The following is a 21739-nucleotide window of genomic DNA, read 5'->3' as shown; positions in this document are numbered from 1 at the left end:
TTCTGGCAAGCAGAGTCGCTGGGGGAAGCCAGATTCACTTAACAACCGTGTGATTAACAACTGCAGTGATTCTCTTAATCCTGTAAAATGGGGCAAAACTCACTTAACAAATGTCACACTTAGCAACATAATTTTTGGGCTCAATTGTGAACGTAAGACAAGGACTAGCTGTATTAATAAATTGCTTAGTCCCAAAATATGCAACAGATGTTTCCTTTTAGGTCAGGCATGTCAAACTCGCGACGTCATGGGACGTTGCGTGACGTATCATGACTTTTCCCCCATTGCCGGCAATGGGGTGGGCGCGCTTTCATCGTGATGCATCCGGCCCACGGGCCAGCAGTTTGACATGCCTGTTTTAGGTGAAGTCAACTCACAGAAGCATTTTTACCAAACTTTGCAGCAGCACTCTTTTTAAATGCTTGTTACATGCTCCATGTTCTTTCTTTCAGCATATTCAATTGAAATGACATGTTAGGTAAATTAGTTCTTCCGTAGGAAATAATTGTGGAAACGGATGGTTTGGAATTTAAGATCACACATGTGGCTGTTCCTAGTTAAACATTTCCTAAATATGTGTCTTACGTATTGATGATTCAGCAAGTGAGGCTTCAAATGTCTCAATCTGCCGCTTATTTTAAACAGTTTGAATTTAATTCCCATATATTAACTGCATTGCAAAAAGGGCTTTTGGTGTGTGGGTGTGTTATGATGTTCATTTGCTTGGTAAATGGTTGTGAGTGCTTAATGAAAATTGAGACATACATTATTAAAATATCTGGAAAATAAAGCTGTCACTCAGCTACAGAAACTTTGGTCTCTTTAACAAATTAAGCGATTTAGTATATTTACATATGGGTAAGTTATCAGGGCTAATCAAAACTTTTTTAACACAAGGGCCAGTGTGCATCACAAAAGAAAGGTACTGTCAGAGAGGAGAAAATTTCTATCACTGCTTTATAAATCTATTCTCTTATATGTGCATCAGTGTGCCATTCACGCATTTGGCTTTTTGTGCAATTCTGTGATGGTGCATACTTACAGGATTGTTATTGGCTTTCCCCACAAGTATGAGCCTTGCTTTGAGCTTGGTCATATTAAAGTTTTTCAAATAGGCGTCATAAATTCTCTTGGCCAGTGACTTAAGATCTGCGACTTCGGAATTTTCTATACAAAGTTCACCTGTTCGAATTTCAGCTTTCAGCTTTGCCTTTTCTGATCTGGGCATCCGTCCAAATCGAATGGCTGAGGGGAAAACAAGCGTTGAAAAGGGAGCATAAGAATACAACACACACCCTCCCACCCATTCTGGGCTCAATCGTAAGTTGGGTTGTGTAAGGACTGCGTAGACCAGTGTTTTACAAACTTGGCAACTTTAAAAGGGGTGGACTTCAATACCCCAAATTCCCCAGATGACACCGCAAAGTTGCCAAGTTTGAAAAACAGTGGCGTAGACACATTCAATTTCAATAGTACTAAGAGAGAACAGACCAGGCTTATTTACAATTTACCCATGACTGAGAGATCCTTTTTATCCACATGCAGCCAATCCCTTCTAAATAAATCATGAACATAGCAAGATTGCACCCATCAGAGAGTCAACAGGATTCAACCTGTGCTTCTCATCCTTCCTTTCATTTCAAAGGCACTTACTGAAATGCAGCCCAATTCCCTAACCGTTTGCAATCATGCTTCCTATCTCACCGTGGTCAAACTCAAGGAAGGTGAAAAACAGAACAAAACTCAGAGGACAGAAAAAAGAGAGAGAGAGCGCCTTAAGTATACAGAAAGATCAAGGTGAGGAGAAGGAAAGAGGAACATATACATATGTCAAAGGTTCTGTGGAGACAGGGTGAGAAGCGTGGCTGAAAGCTGGTGTTGCAACGAAATCTATGACAATTATAATTATTTTAATATAAAATGTAGAAGGAAAAAAGTAATCAAGAAAGAAGACGTCATTTCTTTTTCTTTTCTTACCTTATATTAATTTTTATGTGTTTTTATCTTTTTTTAAAAAAATCTTTTAATAAAATTATATATAAAACACAGAAGGAAAATTTCAGAAAAGTCTAATGCAGTGTTTTCCACCTATAGCCATTTTAAGGCGCTGGGACTTCAACTCCCAGAATACCCCAGCCAGCCCTGGAATTTTGGAAGCTGGAAGTCCATACATCTCGAGTAGCTAGCTTGAAAAACACCGATATAAGAACAGTGAGTCAACACAGAGCCTCCAAGTAGTTAAACTCAAATGCAATAAACCCTCGCAGTGCCGTCTCCTTGATTGAACGAGTATCTACGTGTGGGCATCTTCTCAGGTGTGCCCTTCTTCACCTGAACCCAAGGCTTGTTTGAGAGGCTGCAAAGGAGACCCCTGAAACGAGGGCCTGACTTTTGTCTTTCTGTCTCTCAAGGACTGCAGACCCCCTTTCCACACCACAGAACGAGGAGAGGCTTTGGCCTAGCAGGCGTGTTGCATCTTTCTCTGATCCTGAGAACAGGAAGTGGCTCTCCGTGAATGCAAACGCCAACTCTGTTGGAACAGGCCAACCGAAGTAGCATGGGAACTACATACCACCAATACTACGCACCTCCTCAAGGTCTCTTGCAGTTGTGAGGTCCAAGATGCAACAACACGGAAGGAGAGCTCTATGGCTCCAAAGTTTTAGTGAAGCGAAGCTCGAGAATTTCACCGAAGCAGTCTGAGACTCTTTCCCACGTGGGAAAGCATTCAGTACTCAGACATGGAAAAGAGATTCCCTTTCACAGCAGTTTTATATTTAGACTACTTAAATGCCATGTCTCCCATTTCTAAACTTGTTACCTGCTTCTCTCTCTCTCTCTCTCTCTCTCTCTCTCTCTCTCTCTCTCTCTCTCTCTCTCTCTCTCTCTCTCTCTCTCTCTCTCTCTCCTCTCTCTCTCTCTTCTCTCTCTCTCTCTCTCTCTCCAGGGGAAGATCTGTGAAGAAATAACTAAATACATTTCTTTAGTATTAAAGTTCCAAAATCCTGCATCAAACTAAAGTATGGTTACTGATGCTTGAGAGCTGAAGTTATGAGGTGTGTGTGTGTGTGTGTTTGTTTTGCTTTCAGTCTGAAACCTTTATTTATGGAACAGATACACCTGTTACGTTGTGCCAGGAATTCCTTAGAAAGGATTGGCTACTCTTGTCAGACCTCTCCGGCAGAAAGAAATTCTAAGACAAAACATGGAGCCACCTCTGCTTTAGGATTAAGGCATCTTACTGTTCCTCAGACCATGAGATAAAGCTAGAGCTTCATCCTGCAAGCCAAGAGGGATTCACACTGTAGCCTCTGTTGGTTCTGCGCTGGCAGAGGAAACAGAGCAGAAGAAAACAGAATATTCTTCATTGGCCAAGTGTGACTGGACACACACAAGGAAGGTGTCTCCGGTGCAGAAGCTCTCAGTGTACATACAAGCAACAAGGGATAAATCTCGGGTCATAACCATAAAATGCAATCATCATAAATCAGTGATAGTCATAGGATACTAAATAAGCAAACAACGTAAATCGTAATAGGATGCTAAGTGGAGGCAATCAGCCTAACTCACAAGAGACAAATAACACAGTTATAGTCAAAAGAGGCTTAGGAAAGAGAAGCAGATGAGAAGCGTAATAGGTAATACAGCCCCCTGCTAGGTGGTCTGACACCCCAGGGCACAGAGGGGGTTGTGGGAATTGGTGGTTTAGCAGAGTGACGGTTTTGGGGGGAGAAGCTGTCTTTGTCTCTGGATGTTTTGGCCTGCAAGGCCCTGCAGCGTCGCCTGGAGGGAAGGCGTTGAAACCAGGAGGTGAGGGGTCTGCAGACATTTTCTCAGCCCTCTTTCTGGCCCGCGCAGGATACAGGTCCTCAGTGGAAGGCAGGCTGGCTGCAGTTGGTTCCCCCCCCACCACCACACACCCGCAGTCCTAACTATCCGTTGGAGTCTGTGTCCGCCTTGTTTGGTTGCTGTGCCAAACCAGACAGTTACAGAGGTGCAAATGAGTGTCTCAGTAATTCCCCTGTAGTAGTGGATCAGCAGCTCCTTGGGCAGTCTGAGAAACTTAAAATAAATCTAAGGATCTATATCCAGGTTTTACAGACCATGGCAACCAGGAGACCGAAAATAAGACCTGTGCTGCACCGATTTGTACACAGAAGTATATTGAGGAAGGAAAAACAGAACGATTACGCATCTGGGAGATGTCATCGGACTTTTCCTCCCCTGCAATAAAGAGACGTGGCTCAAGGCCAGCTAGGATTTAGTTGCTGTTGCTGGGTCATGACACAGCAAGGATTTCATTCCGTATCAAGTTTGCAATTGCTCAATTGAAGAAAAAAGCATCCCACGCACTTTCAGTTTAGTGCATTACTATATTCGAAGAACATAAACGGGAGGATAAAGTACCAAACAAAACGCCATGACATATATGTTAATGTATCACATTTGTGCAGAGTTACCTATTAACCAAATGTTGCAAAAATGTTTGTGCAAGGGCATCACTGCGTTTGCACCGAGCTCCCTTCAGCAGAACCAACGGCAAAGCAGCTCCGGCCCCTTCGGCTCTGCCCGAGGGGAGAGTTCCCACGGCCCCCTCAAACTGACGGACACCTTACCTACCGTTATGAGACATCCCAACGGAGAGGCACTTCTGGAAACGACAGTATTGGCACTTGTTTCGATTCTTCTTCTGGATTTTGCAGTTGCGATCACATCGGTCGTAGATAAGTTTTAGCCTGATTGTTCGCCTGAAAAAGCCCTAAGGACAAGAGCGGGTCAGGAGAGAAAACGTGAATACTCGGAAAGGGGGACCGGTCATCTTCCAAGGGGACGGATGGTGCCGTTTTAAGCACAACCTCTAGTAAGACCACTGCACTATAGGAAGTAAATACAGCTAGGCTAGAGTTTGGCTTGGGAGAGACACACAGAATAAAAATGTAAAGTGGAATATAACAGAATATAACAGGATGAGAGAGTTGGAAGGGACCTTGGAGGTCATGTAGTCCAACCCCCTGTTCAGGCAGGAAACCCTGTACCATTTCAGACAAATGGCTGTCCAGTCTCTTCTTAAAAACTTCCAGTGTTGGAGCATTCACAGCTTCTGGAGGCAGGTTGTTCCACGGGTTCATTGTTCTGTCAGGAAGTTTCTCCTCAATTGCTTCTCTCCTTGATGAGTTTCCATCCGTTGCTTCTTGCCCTGCCTTCAGGCGCTTTGGAGAATAGCTTGGCTCCCTCTTCCTTGGGGCAGCCCCTGAGATACTGGAAGGCCGCTATCACGTCCCCCCTCGTCCTTCTCTTCATTAGACTAGCCATACCCAATTCCAGCAACTCTTCCTTGTATGTTTTATCCTCCAGTCCCCTGATCCTCTTTGTTGCTCTTCTCTGCGCTCTTTCCAGAGTCTCCACATCTTTTTCATAGCGTGGTGACCAGTTTACATTAAAGAAATATCCCATCATCATGGAAAATGCTAAAGTCGTCATCATACAAGAACAATAATACTTTTTTTTGAGTATTTCACATACAGGTAGTCCCCAACTTACAACCAATCACTTAGCGAGCGTTCAAAGTTCCAATGGCACTGAAAAAGGTGCCTTATGACCGGCCCTCCAATGTACAACCGTCGTAGCCTCCCCACGGTCATGTGATCAAAATTTGGTTGCTTGGCAACCAGCCTGTATTTAGGACGGTTACAGCCTTCTAGGGTCCCAGGATTGTCGCTTGTGACCTTCTCAGCCAGCCAGCTCTGGCAAGCAGACGGGAGAAGCGGGATCTGCTTAATGACTGTGCAATTCCCCATGGCAAAAAAGGTGGTAAAATGAGGTGTGACTCACTTAACAACCACCTTGCTTAGCAATGGAAATTCTGGCCCAATTGTGGTCGTTAAGTCGAGAACTCCTTCAGAGTTGTATTGGTAGAGGAGGTCAGACACACCTTTTTACTTTGTGAAATGTCAGCAGATCCCGGGGCTTTTTAAGAGGCCCCGTTCTTACTCTAGTGAGCAGTTTCTGCATTATCGATAGGTCCAAAATCAACATTTTTCAGGACCTTAATCTGCTTCCAGCTTTTCCAGACATAGTTTCAAAGGTCACAAATCCAATCACATGGGGACAACCTATTAGTAAACAGCTAAACCCCCTCCCTTCCGACATGCCCGCTACATTCCTGGAAAATGCAGATATTGTAGGACATTGTTAAGAAATAGGGATTGTTCTACCTGGAAAGGAAAAATGCCCTAAGGTCCCTTAAACTGTTTGGATAGCTGCATGTCCACAAAACAACTTACATTCTCCACAAAGTATGTTCTGCGCAATGAAGGGGAATCTCATTTTTATTCTTTTCAATAGCTCTGCTCTCTTATGCTATCATACAAGCTTCCCATAATGTTTAGTGCCACTGTGGAAAAAAACCCCAGCTAAACCCTTACCTTGCAACCTTCGCAAGCATGGACTCCGTAGTGATAGCCCGACGCTTTGTCTCCACAGATTCTACATTCAATGTTTAAGGCCACATTGGGGAGCTCCTCTCGGCTACTCGGAAGAGCGGTGAGATTCACAGACGAGGGGCTTGAGGCTGGCGAGAGAGAATCTGGCAAGGGAAGAAGGAGGAAGCCTCAGCTTTCGTCATCCCCGTCCACTTACCTGGAAGTTCTAGCCAACGTGACACTCTAGACCAGGGTGGGGGACTGTGGCCCTTTTATGACCAGAGGACTTCAACTCCCAGAATCCCTCAGCCAGCCAAGCTGGGAGTTGAAGTCCACAAGTCATAAAAGGGCCCTAGTTCCCGACCACAGCTCTAGATCAGGGGCCCCCAACCTCCGGTCTGTGGACCAGTACCGGTCTGTGGCCTGCCAGCAACTGGGCCGCACAAAGAAGCAAAGCTCCATCCACAGGATGCAGGCAGCACACAAAACCACACACACCCTCCGGTCCGCGGAAAACCCTCCCTCCACGGAACCGGTCCCCGGTGCCCCAAAGGTTGGGGATCTCTGCTCTAGATGTTCAAGAGGCAGGAATCGGAAATGGAGGGACACAGACATCCCGTGTCCCCTCAGAAAAAGTCTCCAGAGGAAGGGAAGGTTTTCAAAGCCATCAGCTGCCTGGGAGTGCTGGGGGCTTCTAGGAAGAAGAGAGAAAAGAGGGCGAGCAACATCTCAGTGCAAACTCAGGCAGGTGATGGTGGAAGTGAGGCCTACCGAGGGAAACTTCAGCCGCCGGCCGTGCTGGTAAAGCAGAAAAGGCAGACAGACAGCAAAGCAAAAGAACTGTTGGAAGGAGGAACCCAGAGTCTGACAGGTGTGTCGCTTCCCATCTCTAGCTGAAGGCCTGAGCTGAATTCTCCCGCTGCTCCTCCGTATATTTTCTTTCGGGAAACCTTTAGTGGACGGATGGGCGAAGCGTCTCAGATTGCGGGCTGAAGCAGCAGCGCCTCTTAAATCACCAGCAAGCTGCAGAAGGCCCTGCGCTGACAGACGGTGGTCCCAATCCTGGAAAACTCTGCTCTAGTTTCACCATTTGAGAGAGCCGGGGGGGGGGGACTCACGGGTAAGTACTTATCTTCCAGTATTCCCGCTTTTTTTGTTTTCCTTTTAAGCCAAACACTGTCCGCACCCCCCATACATAATTTGGATATTTTCTGAAGCACAATCTCGGGGTGGGACTGCCCCTTCTTGCTTTAGCAACAAATAGCGTCACAAGAGAAAGACAAAATACCGGAAGACAGCAGCTGTCTTTCATCACTTTTTCAGTCCTGAAAACCAACCCTCCAGCCCTCCCAAATAAAGGTCTGGATAGCAGGAGCCAGGAGCCAAGGCGGGAACGTTCACGGGGAGAAGAGGTCGCCTCGCCAAGGCAGGGCGCCTACGACGGAGGCGTCCCTGAAGGGCCATGTACGTCTTCTGCTTCCAAGCCTCGGCTGAGGGGATCCACCGCCTTCCCAGACCGGCTGCTTCCTATTATGTCACTCACACTTAGCTCCCTCCAGAGCTTAACCTTTCTTCTTTATCCGTTAGTTTTTGTCTTACGCTCTGAAGCAAAGAAGCTGGCTTCCTGTATGATCCAGGCAGTTGGTTCAAGGTTCGAGAGGTTAAGAGAAAATATCATTTTTGAACCCTTATGCACCAGCACCCTCTTGGAAAGCAAAGTTTGTATAAAGAAGGCCTTTTTGCTTCATTTGAATTCAATTCCTCTGAATTCTTGAAATGACAAGAAAGAATTTAAGACACTGCCAGGTACCCTTCTGAGATAAAAATGCAGGTTTCTTCCCAATAAGTCTTATTCTGTATCAATATAGAAGAATATTTATTAGCTCAGGATTGAGATGAGGCATCCTTGGCGCTCTCTGAGCTGGGCAGTTTTCTTCCAGACCTTTCATGACCCAACTAGGGAACATCACCAGCGCATCTTGAGAGCAAACCTCTTTGCCTTCCAGCACTGGCGACGTTTCCTGCTTTGGGTAGTGATGCGTTTGCAAGAAAACAGCCAAGTTCACGGAGCGCCAAGGACCCCTCGTTCTATATCAGATCCATATTTCTGTAGGAATTGTGCTCTGATCAGCATCTGGCCTTTCTTTTCTAACCCTCGTCTCTTCCTCTCTCAAAAAGAATTCCAAACAAAATGAAAAGCACACCAGGCTTTATAGGATGGGGTACAGCCCGCTTGGGGGATCTGGCTGGGGGTGCGTACTTAGGAATGCTAATTACTATCACAAAAATTGCTCCAGAGCATTTCCAAGTTTCATACAATCTTAATTGTAACAAGTGACACAGTCCAACATTCCTGTCTGAATTCAGAGCATGCACAATTATTTCTAAAAGGATCCCAGCCCCCCAAATCTAGTTTCTTCCTAGGGAATTTAGAAAATAAAGCACTTAAAGCAATCCTTATCTATACAAAATACAGACAATGTGAAATGATGCCCATCAGTTAACTTCTTTAGGTTATCACGTGCTTTTCAGAGCTGCCTCTGAGGCCATTAAAACAAATTTATCTACATGATGCAAGATAAAATTAAAGGCGGTGGCCGTGCTCTGAATTTAAATTTCATCATCTTTATCTTTTATTATCTGATAACAATTGAAAGGATTTTACCTGTATGGACAGATCCGTCTGAACCGTTTCCCAGCGACTGGAAGTCAGTTAATGCTCCAGAGCTCTCCGCGCTTATAGTCAGCGAAAGTTCTTTCATGCTCTCCATCGCTTGCAAAATGTCTTAAGATAAAGGAAGAGGATCTTGATAGTCCTTTAAGGGAATGAAGGGGCAGAGCTGGCTGTACTCTAAGTCCACCATTTTGATGAGGTCAAGTCTTTCCATAAGCATGTCAGATGTCTGAAAGGCAAACAGGGATTTCGCAAGGCAAACTAAGCCATTCCTTTGTGGTGGGTGACCCTCTCTACTCCTTGTCCGTGAGCGTTTTGGCCAAGTCTACTCGTACAAGGCCCTCTGTGTTTTGGAGGCCACAAAATTCCAGAAGTGGCTTGAGGCAAATGACACATCCAAAGATTCATGTGCAATAGACAAAAATGCCCCTACTTGTGGCTGCGAACTTTGGGTCCTGTAAGTGCCACCTCAGACTCTATTTCTGATGGCTCAAACGTGAAAACAAATCTGAAATAAAACTTGGCATTGCATCTATCTTTTGACCAGGACATCTTTGAAACAGTGCCTCAAACAGATTTTTCTTCAGTCTACACATCCTCTTTTTAAATGCTCCCCCAGGAAAGTCACCATAACTTGTACAATTTTTGGCACGTTACCCCCTGCTATGCATTTAGAGCAGGGTTTTTCAACCTCGGCCACTTTTAGATGGGTGGACTTGAATTCCCAGAATTCTTTAGTCAGCATGCTAGCTAGGGAATTCTGGGAGTCGAAGTCCACCATGTTAAAAGTTGCTGAGATTGAAAAACACTAATTTAGAAGGAAGAACCTCAACCCAAGAACCCATGAGAAACTCAGCTGCGCTGCCTTCAAACATCTTTGAGCAATCTGGATCCCAGCATCTCCCTTCGCTGGCGAAAAACCTGCCAAGCAAGCATTCAGCTCATGAACAGAAGAGAACAGACGTGTTAAGTTTTCCGTAGAGCGTATGGGTCAAGACATTCCCATCCCTGCCCAGTAAGGGTGGGGCTTCAGAGGGAGACCCGGGGCCCTGTTTATTTCACCACCATTCTGCAGCTCTCTGCCAAGGCAATGCCAGCACAGACATTATTAACATCAGTTAAGTCTGGAAGAAGCAACACACATTTGCTGGTGCCCGTTCTGAGGCCCTGTGGGGCCAAAAACAAAGCTTTGGGGAAAGTCTAAGTAAGCTGATCTTTTTTTTTTTTTGAGGGGGGGTCTTTTCAAGTAGAAAATAGGTGTTTCGACTCCCAGCAAGGCTAACGTCATCCACCCTTAACCCTCTCCAGAAACGATGCCTCACCCTCCCCATCAAGATTTGCCCTCCCTGCAGGCTAAAACATAAAAAAAAAAGCTGTAGTCCCGGGTGGCAAAGAAGGCTGGATCAGCCATGACATAAACAGAAGCCTCGGCACAGGTTAAAAATCCCTTCCCCATAGCAGATTCCTGCCAAAGTGCCAGAGGGGATCCATTTTCCTTTCTTCTTTCCCGATTCCCCACCTTACTTGCCGTCTCTAATGTTTAATGGCTGGGTACGAGGGGACTTAATATGGCTCTTTGCTTCTCATGTGTAATCCCTCACCTGGACATATTAAGCAGAGCGAACATCTTCTTTTTACTATTTGAGTTGGCTTTCCCCGTAAAGCAAGGGTGGGGAGCCGAGGCCCCTTTATGACTTGTGGACTTCAACTCCCAGAATTCCTGAGCCAGCACGGCTGGAATTTTGGGAGTTGAAGTCCACAAGTCATAAAGGGGCTATAATTCCCCACCTCTGCTGTGAAGGAATCAAGAAAGTTGTACGACTGAATCTCAAGGAAGAGCATCACCAAAGAGTTACTCTTGCTGATATTTATTAGAACAGGACTTTCTGATGACTCACCTCTAGCGGTGCACGGATTGTTTTAAAGAAGTATTTCATTTCAGTCTTCTCTTTTGTAACTACGTGGGAACAAAAGCATTCTGAGCACCTATGATAACTCCTAATCTAGAGGTACTGGCAACAGTCCTATCACTGAAGATGCCTACGACCTGAAAAGTCATCTGGTTGCTGTTTCTGTTATGTTAATTTCTTAGATAAGCAGACTTTCTTTTAGACGGTACTTTGCAAAATCAGCTCTATATACAGGTGAAACCCAAATAATTTTGAAGCTCGGATGCTCTCACAGAGCATCTCTTCCCGTGCAGGATACGACATGCAGCAAGAGCCAACATCTGTAACACAACCCTGTGTCTCTCTTGAATCCAGTCCCAGCAAGCTCAAGAAGCCTGGGTTCCAAATGGGAGCATGAGCGAAGATTTGCTTTTACAAAGGACTAGATACGTCCAAAAAAAATCTCACTTTCAAGCTAAAGTAGGACAAGAGCACGGGACTTTGATTAAGATAATATAAAATAAGGTTAAGAAGACTGATCACATAGCAGCACAAACATCCCAGAAGTACAGGACTGTAAACTACGCTAGGAGACAAAGAAATTGCCCTCTGCAGAGGGAAACACAATAACATTTAAAAACAGAAGAAATAGGGAATGTTCTTTGACAAAAGTATTGCCTGCAAAGATTCCAACTACTCCAGAGATACACAGAGTCCTTCGTGTATCAGTCTATGAAAGGCTGGCACACAAAGTTAAGGAACAAGTAGGCCCATGGTTGCCTTGTACAGGACCTGCTGGAAGCACTACTCCTACCTTCCACCTCCAATATAGCTCTAACTCAGAACGGGGCAAGATTCTCTTCTGACTTACAAAATGCTCCCTCAACTAGCTAGACCAGATCGCGACGGGCTGAAGATTAGCTAACATCCCCCTAGAAAACCTAATTTTAAAAGGGAAGGGAAAAGGAGAATAATGAGAAAAACTGACTAATTTAGGAATCCAACAACTTTGTCCAAGTAGTTTATAAAAGAGAAAGTACAATAAGTACAATAGACTTACAAACATTTCACACCTGGAGTTACAACAGCACTGAGAACAGAATCTGTCCTCAAAGTTTCCTAAAGCTGCCTTTTTTTCAGGAGGCAACTGGACTTTGTTTGTTTTTCCTTGAAGACGTTTCTCTTCTCATCCGAGAGGCTTCCTCAGGTTCTGACTGGATGGTGGGGAAGGGAAGGATTTATACTCCTTGCAGAGAGCTGCTCATTTGCCTTCTTTCAGGGGGTCCCTGAGGCCACTTGGAGGGAGGCCTGTCTCCTCAGGGTCACTCGAGTAGTGAGTAACTTATGAGAGAACTGAAGAAGCTTCTTGGATGAGAAGCGAAATGCCTTCAAAGAAAAATAAGGAAGCCCAGTTGCCTCCTGGGAAAAAAAGCAGCTTTGGGACAACTATGACCCGGAAGACTGAGAATCTCCTCAAAGTTATGACGGTCACACCACCCGTGCGGTCAGCTGATTGAAATTTGGGTGCTTGGCAACCAGCTCACATTTACGACCGGTCGCAACGTCCTGCAGTCACCCAATGCCACTTTCCGGCTTCCTCAGCCAGTTTCCAACAAGCAAAGTCGAAAGGGGGAGCTGGATTCGCTTCAACGCGTGATTCGCTTAATGGCGGCAGTAAAAACTATTGTAACATTGGATCCGGTCACAGGATGACTTGCTTAACAACCACACTGCTTAGTGACCAAACTTCTAGTCCCAATCATGATTTAAGGACTACCTGTAAAAATAAGACAGTGAAGGAAAGCAGGCGCAATAATATCAGCAAATCAATTACTATAAAAATATTTACCATTCTCCGACTGACCCTTGTGCAGCAGTTAGTAACAGATGAGGAGCGACTCTGACTGGGGATTTTCTCCCTTTTCAGCTGGATCCCAAGACGCTCGAGAGGGATTGTTACAAAGCCCCTGATGACCGGCAGACCTTCAAGCGCAGAGTCCGCCCACAGAGAAGGGCAATCGGCGTGAGAAGGGAGGGCAGTGAGAGCCGGGCAGGATTTAGCTAATCCCTCCCCGTCAGCCTGCCTTGTGGATTTAAAGAGGGCAGAGCGTGGCCCGGAGTGCATGGAACTGCTATTCTAGTACTGGAAAGTCAGGTGTGTCTGATTGAGATCCTGTGACGTGCAGCCTTCAAGCAGGCCAGAAAATTCAACGGCTATTTCTCCCCTTTCGGAACTAGCAAACAACGCTTGAAATACAGAACCACCCCAGACTCATTAACAAAGCTAACTCTGTTAACAGGCAGGGCAGCTCTCCTTCTTCTAAGCCAGGCCGGGTGCCACCACCTTAGCTGACCTTGAAAGGAAAAATGAAGCAAGGTCAAAGTTTGTTATTGGTTGAGTGGGAGGCATCCCAAGGCTGCAAGCTAGACTGCCGAGTCAAAAAGACACAGGGGGGGGAGGCCCATTCCTCCCGCCCCGTTGCCGAGAAAACGAAACGGGCTCCAAGTCCACGAAGGCCTGGGGAGCCGAGCTCAACTCAAAGTCGTTTTTATCTCCTTCTGTGCACAGGTGTGAAATTGCAGCAAAGAGTCTGATACTCACCATCCCTGGGGTGTGTGTGTGTGTGTTACTTGGGAAATATTACTGATCAGAACAGCCCACACATTGCCGAGGGCACACATGTTGTGATGCCCTTTCTGAACACTCACTATCCAGGGCCTTGTTATCCTCCCGTGGGTTCACAGCTCAGTTTCTGAGTAGGCCAAGCCCCAAAGACGCCTGCCAATCAATGTTGTTGAACTCTGGGCACAGAACCACCTTCGAGCAACTATTTTTTAATTTTCAATCTCGCCTTATTATTTATTAATATTAATTATTAATATCATATTATTTATTTTCATAACTAACTCAGGACAGCAAACATACCTAATGTTCCTCCTTCCTCCTCTTTTCCCCACAAACAACAACAACAACCCTGTCAGGAAGGTTGGGCCGAGAGTGACCGGCCCAGACACCCAGCCGGCTTTCACGGCTAATAAGGCAGAGCTAGAATTCCCCGTCTCCCGGTTTCCAGCCGCTGCCTTCACCGCTAGGCCAAACTGGCTCTCGCGGACACTCCTGAGGTGACCCTCCCAAACCGACGAGGCCTCGTTCACCGGCAGAGCCGCCTCAGGTCAGCCGAGACGCCCGTGAAGGTGGCTTTCATTTGCTGAGTCAAGAGGAGTCCAGGGAGTTTTCGCTACAATCACAAGAACAATACAGGTGTTGCTGCTCAAAGCCTTCCCAGCTCCAGTCCTGAATGAAACCAGAGCATGTGGTTCCCGACCCACCCAGGAAAGGAGATAGATAAGCATTTATCAAGAATAGGACCGACGTTTGGGGAGAAGGGAGCAACAATTAATCCAGGGGTCTTCCAACCGGGCCCTTTGATCGACTCGTGGACTTCAACTCCCAGAATTCCTCAGCCAGGCATTCTGGGAGTTGAAGTCCACGAGTCATCAAAGGACCAGGTTGGAAGACCCCTGAATTAAATCGTTTGGAGTTGGCATAATTTTACTGGAATATCTGGGGAGAAAAGCTGTCCATCTACGAAGAGGGGGAGGGTTGCTGCAAAAGGATCGGTGACCGTTCCTTCTGCAGCCAGGGAAAGCCTCGTTTTAATTGAAATGATGCTCGTGGTCACTGGGAAGGGGGAATAAAGGCTGACGAGGAAACACAATCAGAAGCCAAGCAGAAGTCTTGCCGGGCCTAAGAGAGCAACTGCACGTCCCTTGTCAGGCCACTTCAAAGAGGTCAATCGGCTGTGAGAGTTGAAGGAAGCCATTTTGGTGTGGGGGTGAAGCGGCTGGCCTAGAAATCAGAGGTTCTCCTCCCGCCTGCCTTCCTTCCTTGGCTGAATGCCAGCTGGAGGACTTTGGGCCCTCTCAGACCAACCCACCCCACGTGGTTGCTGCTATGGGGGAAAGGGGAAGGGGAGGAAGGAGTACTCGAATAAAACAAACAATCTGACTGGGCAGTTTTTTAAGTCTTCAAATGGATAGGGCTATTTGAATCGTTTGACAGACTTCCTTCCTCCTCTTCCTTCCTTCCTTCCTTCCCCCTACCCCCCCCCTCTTTATTGTCAAAACCAATTTACTGTTGGAAAGGAAATAAAGCAGAATGAAATCCTTCCACATCAAGAAGAAAAAAGGTTTAAAAAACCCTGAGAAACCTAGGCCAAGTCATCAATGCAAGAAAGCGGCAGGCCGGGGGGGGGGTCTTCAAAGCAGGCCCGCTGGCTGAGGAATTCTGGGAGCTGAAGTCCAGAAGTCATCAAAGGCCACGGCTGAAGACCCCCCTGCCAAGTGCTGTGACAATTTTCCTGCTGGGGAAGTGAATACGACCGTTTTGAGTTCATCCATTTTGCAGCCACGTTTTTCTTTGGATGCCGACAAAAAGGGAAATATACGATTTTCTGAGTCAACTCGTGCAGCTTATTATTTTCGAAAGCTTAAAACTCTTTGTCCCGAAGTGGCACATACAGATGCGGTGAATGCTGCTGCTGGCGGGAGGGGGAGGGTTAATTCAGCTTGTGATTTAGGTAGAAGTGAGGAAGTATTTAGTAGAACATGCCGTTAACAATGAGGTATGCTTCAACAAATCATTTTAATTCAGTGTTTCTTCAAATTACTGGCTGTGAGCTTAATCCCTCAAAGCCCTCAAATCTGATGAAAAGGAGCGAACGAACGTTAGGGTGGGGAGGGAGCCCCTCCCTCCACCATCAGGCCCAGCATAAACATGTGCGTGAGGGCTACTCCTTTTAACGTAGCCTACGAATCACAGTCACAATTTTGCACAACAATTTTAGTCTAGCAATTATTTGAGCTATCATTTCCTACCCTCCTGCCAACTTCAAAGCATGGAGGCAATGCTGCAAAATAAGCCAGAACGCTGTCTTAAACATCGAGCGAGGCTGCAATGAGGTTATTCCTAACATGAGTGGATGTCTTCGCTTCTTTGCCCTATAAAAAAATATATGCATTACTGCCCACACTACACGTCAGAAGGCAGGTGTGCTAAACCAGATCAGCCATCCGTTTGCTGATAAAGCTGTGATTTAGTGTAATGTCACACTAACCAGAAATTAGGTTTGAAAGCCCACCGTTATTGGTTTCTTACGACGCAATAATCCCAAATCAAAGGAAGCACATTATCAGTCTACTTCCAAGAAGAGTTAACAAGCTTTCCTCACCATTTGCTGAAAAAGGCGCACCTGATTTTTACTAAACCCCATTCAAGCTGGAGGCCAGCCCCCCTCCCCCCCCACACGTGACATCTGGGCGGTTGTTTTCCAGCCTTCTAATCTTAGGTTCCAATAAGAGAGACGCCCCGGGTGCCCTTGGACAAGTAGTTAAATATTCACTTTTCATGTAGACTTTTGACCAAAACGGAGATTCAAGGATAGCATCCGGTCTGAGATGGCCAAGCTTTACCACTTCCATGCCCTAAGTTTCTGTCCCGGAATTGTGTGGATTTCTTTCTCCAGAGAGACGAGCTCGGAGATCCCGTCCTCTTTCCCACTGGGTCCTCTGAAGCAGCTCTCCACAAGCCGATGCCCGGCAGGGACTTGGGCTTCCACCCTCCCCAGGCTCTGCCGGTGACAGCCTGGCCCAATTCAAACTCTATCTCCGCTTACGAAAGCCACACTCCTCCCCATCGCTACCTCGTCCCTATATTTGCCCCCACAAGAACCCATCCTCCCCTCCATTCAGGCGGAGGTTTGACTCTTGTTCAGAAAAGCTAAAATGAGAAATGGGGAAGACACACAACCTGCTTCCCAGCAGACTGTGTCAAAGAGTTGAAATACAGGCACGTTAATGGAATTAAAATTGCTTAAATTGGTGCTTAAAATTGCACCTAAAATTGCACCAAATAAACCATTATGTGCTTTTTTAGAAATACATAATTGGATCTGCTGTCAGTTTCCGCACAACCACCTCCCTCTTTTAAACAGTGAGAACTTCAGCAAGAGGAACTAAGGCATCTTGTGCCCCTATCAGATTCTCTCCTTTGTGGCACTTCTCACTGGGTGGGCGGGGGGGGGGGCATTAGTCCTGTAGAGGACACCCTTGTGTGAGGGTGTATTGCCCTAATTGGCACGTCAACAAGAGGCAGCCGTCGGCCAACTGGGCCAGTCTCAGAGGCGAATGTGGGTTGGTCCTAATTAAAGTTTGGATGCGAGACCACGAAGAACTGCCAGATGAGGAAGCTGGAAGCACATCCTGGAAGGAGGAGAAGCCAGTTCTCTGACACAGTCGTGAAGATTGCACAAATAATATCCGAACGCCCTCTGGGGTTCCTTCCTCCGTCATTACAGAATAACTGAGTCGGTGGGCTTCTCCAGTCCAGGGCCCTGCTCGAGCAGTAGACCCCGTACTATATTCGGGACAAAGGGCTGTCCGTTTCTTCCACCCCGCTTTCTTTGGCGTCTTGCCCAACCGGCATCTTGTAGGCACAAGGACCGTTCAGGACCCCAGGGGTCTCCTGGTCCTCCCAGCTGCTCCTCCCCCTCCTTTAAGGAGGGGGGGGGTCAGGGCAGCCCCTCCATCTGCAGCTCACCTCCTCCCGGCTGCTCTGTATCTGCCCGCAGCTGCAGGCTCCTACCAGATTCATTGCGAAACACACAAACAGGCCACAGTTATTTACAAGTTGAAAAGCCAGAGTGGAACTGATCTCTGTTTCTAGAAGGAGTGACACGAGAACAAATTCCTTTTGGTTGAGCAGAAAAATGGGCCAGTGTCTCTTTCCCGGGCTTTCTCTATTTCTTGCAACACATCTGCATGCATGAAGTTTGCTGAAGCAAGAAATCAGCTACTTAAGACTCACGTCTGGATATCTTCAAACCTGTTAATAAGGGCTAATATCCCTCTACCATAAAAACCACATTAGAGGAATATACAACCCAAATGTGGATTTATGGGTCGTGTTGCAAACAACCAAACCACTATTTACAGCCCATGATCAACATTCTAGCAGCCGTTACACAAGGTGGAATCTGAACCACTGCTGTAATATTGCGCTGTTTCCGCCTCAGAAAACGCAACATGACAGCCTTTCTCTGCTTCAGCAGCTCTGGCAGACAGGAGGACAGTGATTTTAATTATTCTCATCTGTACAGCACAACTTAAAAACGTAACCACACCTGGCCAAAGTCAAGTCGTTCAGTTGTTCTTAGGCTGCCTATTGCAACATTTCAGCCTATTTCTGTTCACAACTTAACAGAACCGGTAAAAAAAAATAATCTCCTTCTCCTGACCCAGGCAGTCCTTGGATCATCAGCGCCCACGTGGCCAGTGGAACAGTAGACTTGTTAAAGTCTTAATCAAGGCCAGGAGGTTGGGACATTCCTTACCTCGCGTGGCCGGTGGGAGCTGCTTCCGAGAAAGTGTGTCCCACCTCTCGTGGGACAGAGGCCACCAGCACCCCTTCCTCCGGTGATTGCACGGGACAGAATGCATCCGGGTGGGGCAGGCCCACATTTAGCTGGCTGCAAAGCCATCTGAGGCTTTAAGGGTGCTAACCGGCCCTTTGGTTGAGACCCAGAGACACGTCATAACTAATGCAACAATTGCCTCTTAAGTGTTAGCACTGCTGAATATACCAGCCCCACTTAGCAGCTGGACCAGCTGAGCATCAACTTGCAGTGTTTCGTACTGTCTATCCATTCTTTGTTGAGGACGAGTCATTACTGTTGCGGCCTCTTAGTCTACAATGATATGCAACTGGCACACCAGTCAGAGTTGGGCAACCCCCACCCGCCCCCACAAGCCCTGACGGTGACTCCTGGAGGATTTCCAAAATGCAGCAAACCCTGGAGTAACCACGGGGGCGGCAGGACCTCCCTGCGTGCGCCCACCAGAAAGGCCCCCTCAGAAAGGACTAGACGCCCGTCTCCAGGCCCCCATCGTCCCAGGCGTCCAGACAGACGCCATTGCCAAAGCTACAGAAGGCCCACAAGATCCACTCTCTCCTTATCACTCTCTGGTACAGCCATCATTTGCATAGTTCCCTGAATAAATGGTTTGGTTTGCACAAAATGCTAAGTCGTAAGCCATGATTTGGAACCACAGCTTGCTAAGAGGAAACAGCAGGATGCCCACGGTTTAGAGCAACACATGGACCCAGTCTCTCATCCCAAAGGGCCACTGGGCAAGGGGTGGATTCTGTGGACAGCCTTAGAGATGATCAGGCTGAGAATAGCCAGTCGCTGGTCATTTAACGACTCCAGCCAAACATTTCCAGTCCCGGTCATTTAACGACTCCAGCCAAACATTTCCAGTCCCGGCAGTGCTGTTCCTCCCCTCAAGTAGTCTAACTCAGAGTTAGCAAAGAACCAGATGGTCACACCACGTCCCAATTTACATGCCAAGACCACCCTATTCAACGCCCCTAAAAGCAGATCACAGGATATTTTAAACCAAGCGTACTACACAGATGGACTTGATTCACAGCCCAGCTATGTACGGCTGGAGAATACAATATCACTGAGAACCATGAAACTGAATCAGAGGAATAATAATTCCATATGCAGAGATAGGAAAAGCTCACAGGTTTAGGAAGGTTTTGGAAAATTCCAGAAAGTTCTTTTCTCCTTCTCAATCTACGTGGAGCTTCCTCCAGACCAGGCAGCATCCAGAGATGAATTGCCTGAACTAGAAACCGTTCTGTGTTCCCAGTCTTCTACAATGCTCAGAAATGTTCCTTTCCTGAATCACAAAATTTTGGCTCAGGAAGGAAACTTCACACACATTCCTTCTTTAGCCTTGTAATTAACATTTCCAGCATGAAGAGGCAATGCCTACTGACCCAGATTGTCCTCATTCTAAAAATATAAGCGATCATTGAGTCAACTCTGGGAAAAGATCTCTCTGCAGAGGCACACTTCAGCAAATAGGTTTTGGGTTAAAACCAAAGCAAACAACCCTTCAAATAACATGTAATGTGCAGCTTTCAAGGCATATAGGCAGCCAGCAATTTCTGAAATGAAATTTAAGGATCAGACTTCAATATCCCATAATGAAAGTGGGTTACTGATGTGTGCACTTTTTTACATTTTTAATTCTTGTAAGATTAAGCAATGGGAGGGGGGAAAAATTACCATCAGCTCATGGGTCCCAGCCTCCAAACAAAGAACCAAGGGGCCTAACACAAACAGAACGGTACTTTATGACTTTCCCTATTTTGGACATTCAAGACTGGGAAATTCCCAGGGTATGTTAATTATAAATTGTACCTACCATTTCTGACAGGTTTTTGGAAAACTAGAAGTAGAAAATGTGTCCACTTTTTGTTTCTCTGCCATTATATAGGTGCATTTGCTTGTTGCTGGCAGATCCACCAAGAATTCTGGACTGCTTCTACTTCCACCTTAAACAGAATAAAAATAACAGGGTTCACATGTGGTTAAGTTGCACAAATACACCTGGAATTTGTCTATTCTAAGAAAAAAACGTAGCAACCCAAATAAAATTTACTCATTAATAGATAAATTGCTTGTCCTATTAGATAGTAAAGATCAAGGGCGAATTCACTGCTGTTCATTTGTCCAAAGTTTCTGCATAAATGACGCACCTTTTTTGTGTCAGATCAGAGAGAGAGATCAAAGTTTTTGGTGATTTTCAAACGGAAGATATACGGACATGCTACAGTTTTAACTCAGTGGTCACCACTATAAATAGCAATCACGCCTTTAAATAGATTTAAAATTTAATAAAGCCTGAATGTTATCCAACTGCATTTCCCTTTCTCTCCCTAAGTCACCCAGAGCAATGCGGGGGTGCCTAAAGATGGTCTTGGAATGTGGGGTTCCTCTGAGGCACCCAGAGGGCATCTGTTCCAGCAGCTCCCCTCTCAAATCGACACCATTCATCTGAGCTCACTTTCAGCTATCTTTTTCCTTTCCATTTCACATCGGCGATCCCAAACCTTTCCAAGAGAAGGCGTAGGTGCTCACGGACGGCGGGCACCTGCGCCTGCACAAATGGGCTTGTGCAAACCCACGCTCACCCGTCACTCGTGCAAGTAGAGCTGTGCACACATGCGCTCGCCCACCACTCGTGCGGCCCGGTTGCAAATGGAGCCACGGACCTACGTTTGACTTCCCTTTAAAGGGAGGAGCAATGGAAATTTCTGAAAAATATTGCTGTTATTTGTTTCCCTGACGTACAGATTAGTTTTACTTCCGTGGCAAGAAAAAACTTTTCAAGTAGTCCTCAATTCATTTAGTGACCATTAAAAGTTGCAATGGCACTAAAAAAAAGTGACTTATGACCATTTTTCACACTTATGACCGCTGCAGCATCCACGAGGTCACGGGATCAAAATTCAGAGGCCTGGCAACTGATTCATATTTATGACGGTCGCAGCGTCCCGATCAACCTTCTTACAAGCAAAGTCAATAGATGAAGAGAGCTTCCCTTAACAACCGCGGTGCTAACTTAACAACTGCAGTAATTCACTGAAGGGTGGCAAGAAGATGGGCCAAAATTCACTTACCAAGGTTTCACTTAGCCACAGAAACACTGGGCTCACTTGTGAGCGTAAATCAAGGGCCACCCTAACCGGATGGATACGAGAGCTTTCCAAGGTGCCCAGGACTCCCTCAGTACCAGTCGCAACACGCACCACACCGTAACACAATTTGGCTGACAGAAACTGAAGCGATGTAATATGTCTTCTGACATGAACCGTCATGAAGGAAGCTCAATCGCCCCAA

At 46.3% G+C, this 21739-nt stretch overlaps 1 protein-coding gene across 2 annotated transcripts in view; it reads right to left on the bottom strand.

The window, feature by feature from the left end:
• Positions 1-20393, bottom strand: part of PPARA (peroxisome proliferator activated receptor alpha) — a 29719-nt gene extending 9326 nt beyond the window's left edge. Inside the window, exons 1-5 of one of the 2 annotated variants that reach the window (XM_083365639.1) lie at positions 20262-20393; positions 9088-9325; positions 6426-6586; positions 4621-4759; positions 1043-1245 (exon numbers count right to left, since the gene is read on the bottom strand). In XM_083365639.1, the coding sequence (XP_083221765.1) occupies positions 1043-1245; positions 4621-4759; positions 6426-6586; positions 9088-9193 (609 nt within the window). In that variant the 5' untranslated portion in view covers positions 9194-9325; positions 20262-20393. The remainder of the gene's footprint in view (positions 1-1042; positions 1246-4620; positions 4760-6425; positions 6587-9087; positions 9326-20261) is intronic. The other variant, XM_083365640.1, reaches the window with a different exon arrangement.
• Between the last annotated feature and the right edge of the window lie 1346 nt (positions 20394-21739).

The sequence above is a fragment of the Vipera ursinii genome (assembly GCF_947247035.1).
Source record: "Vipera ursinii genome assembly, chromosome: 6".
In the NCBI taxonomy this organism is placed as follows: domain Eukaryota; kingdom Metazoa; phylum Chordata; class Lepidosauria; order Squamata; family Viperidae; genus Vipera; species Vipera ursinii.
The sequence above is the reverse complement of the archived record's forward strand: the minus strand, read 5'-3'. Positions and strand labels throughout refer to the sequence as shown.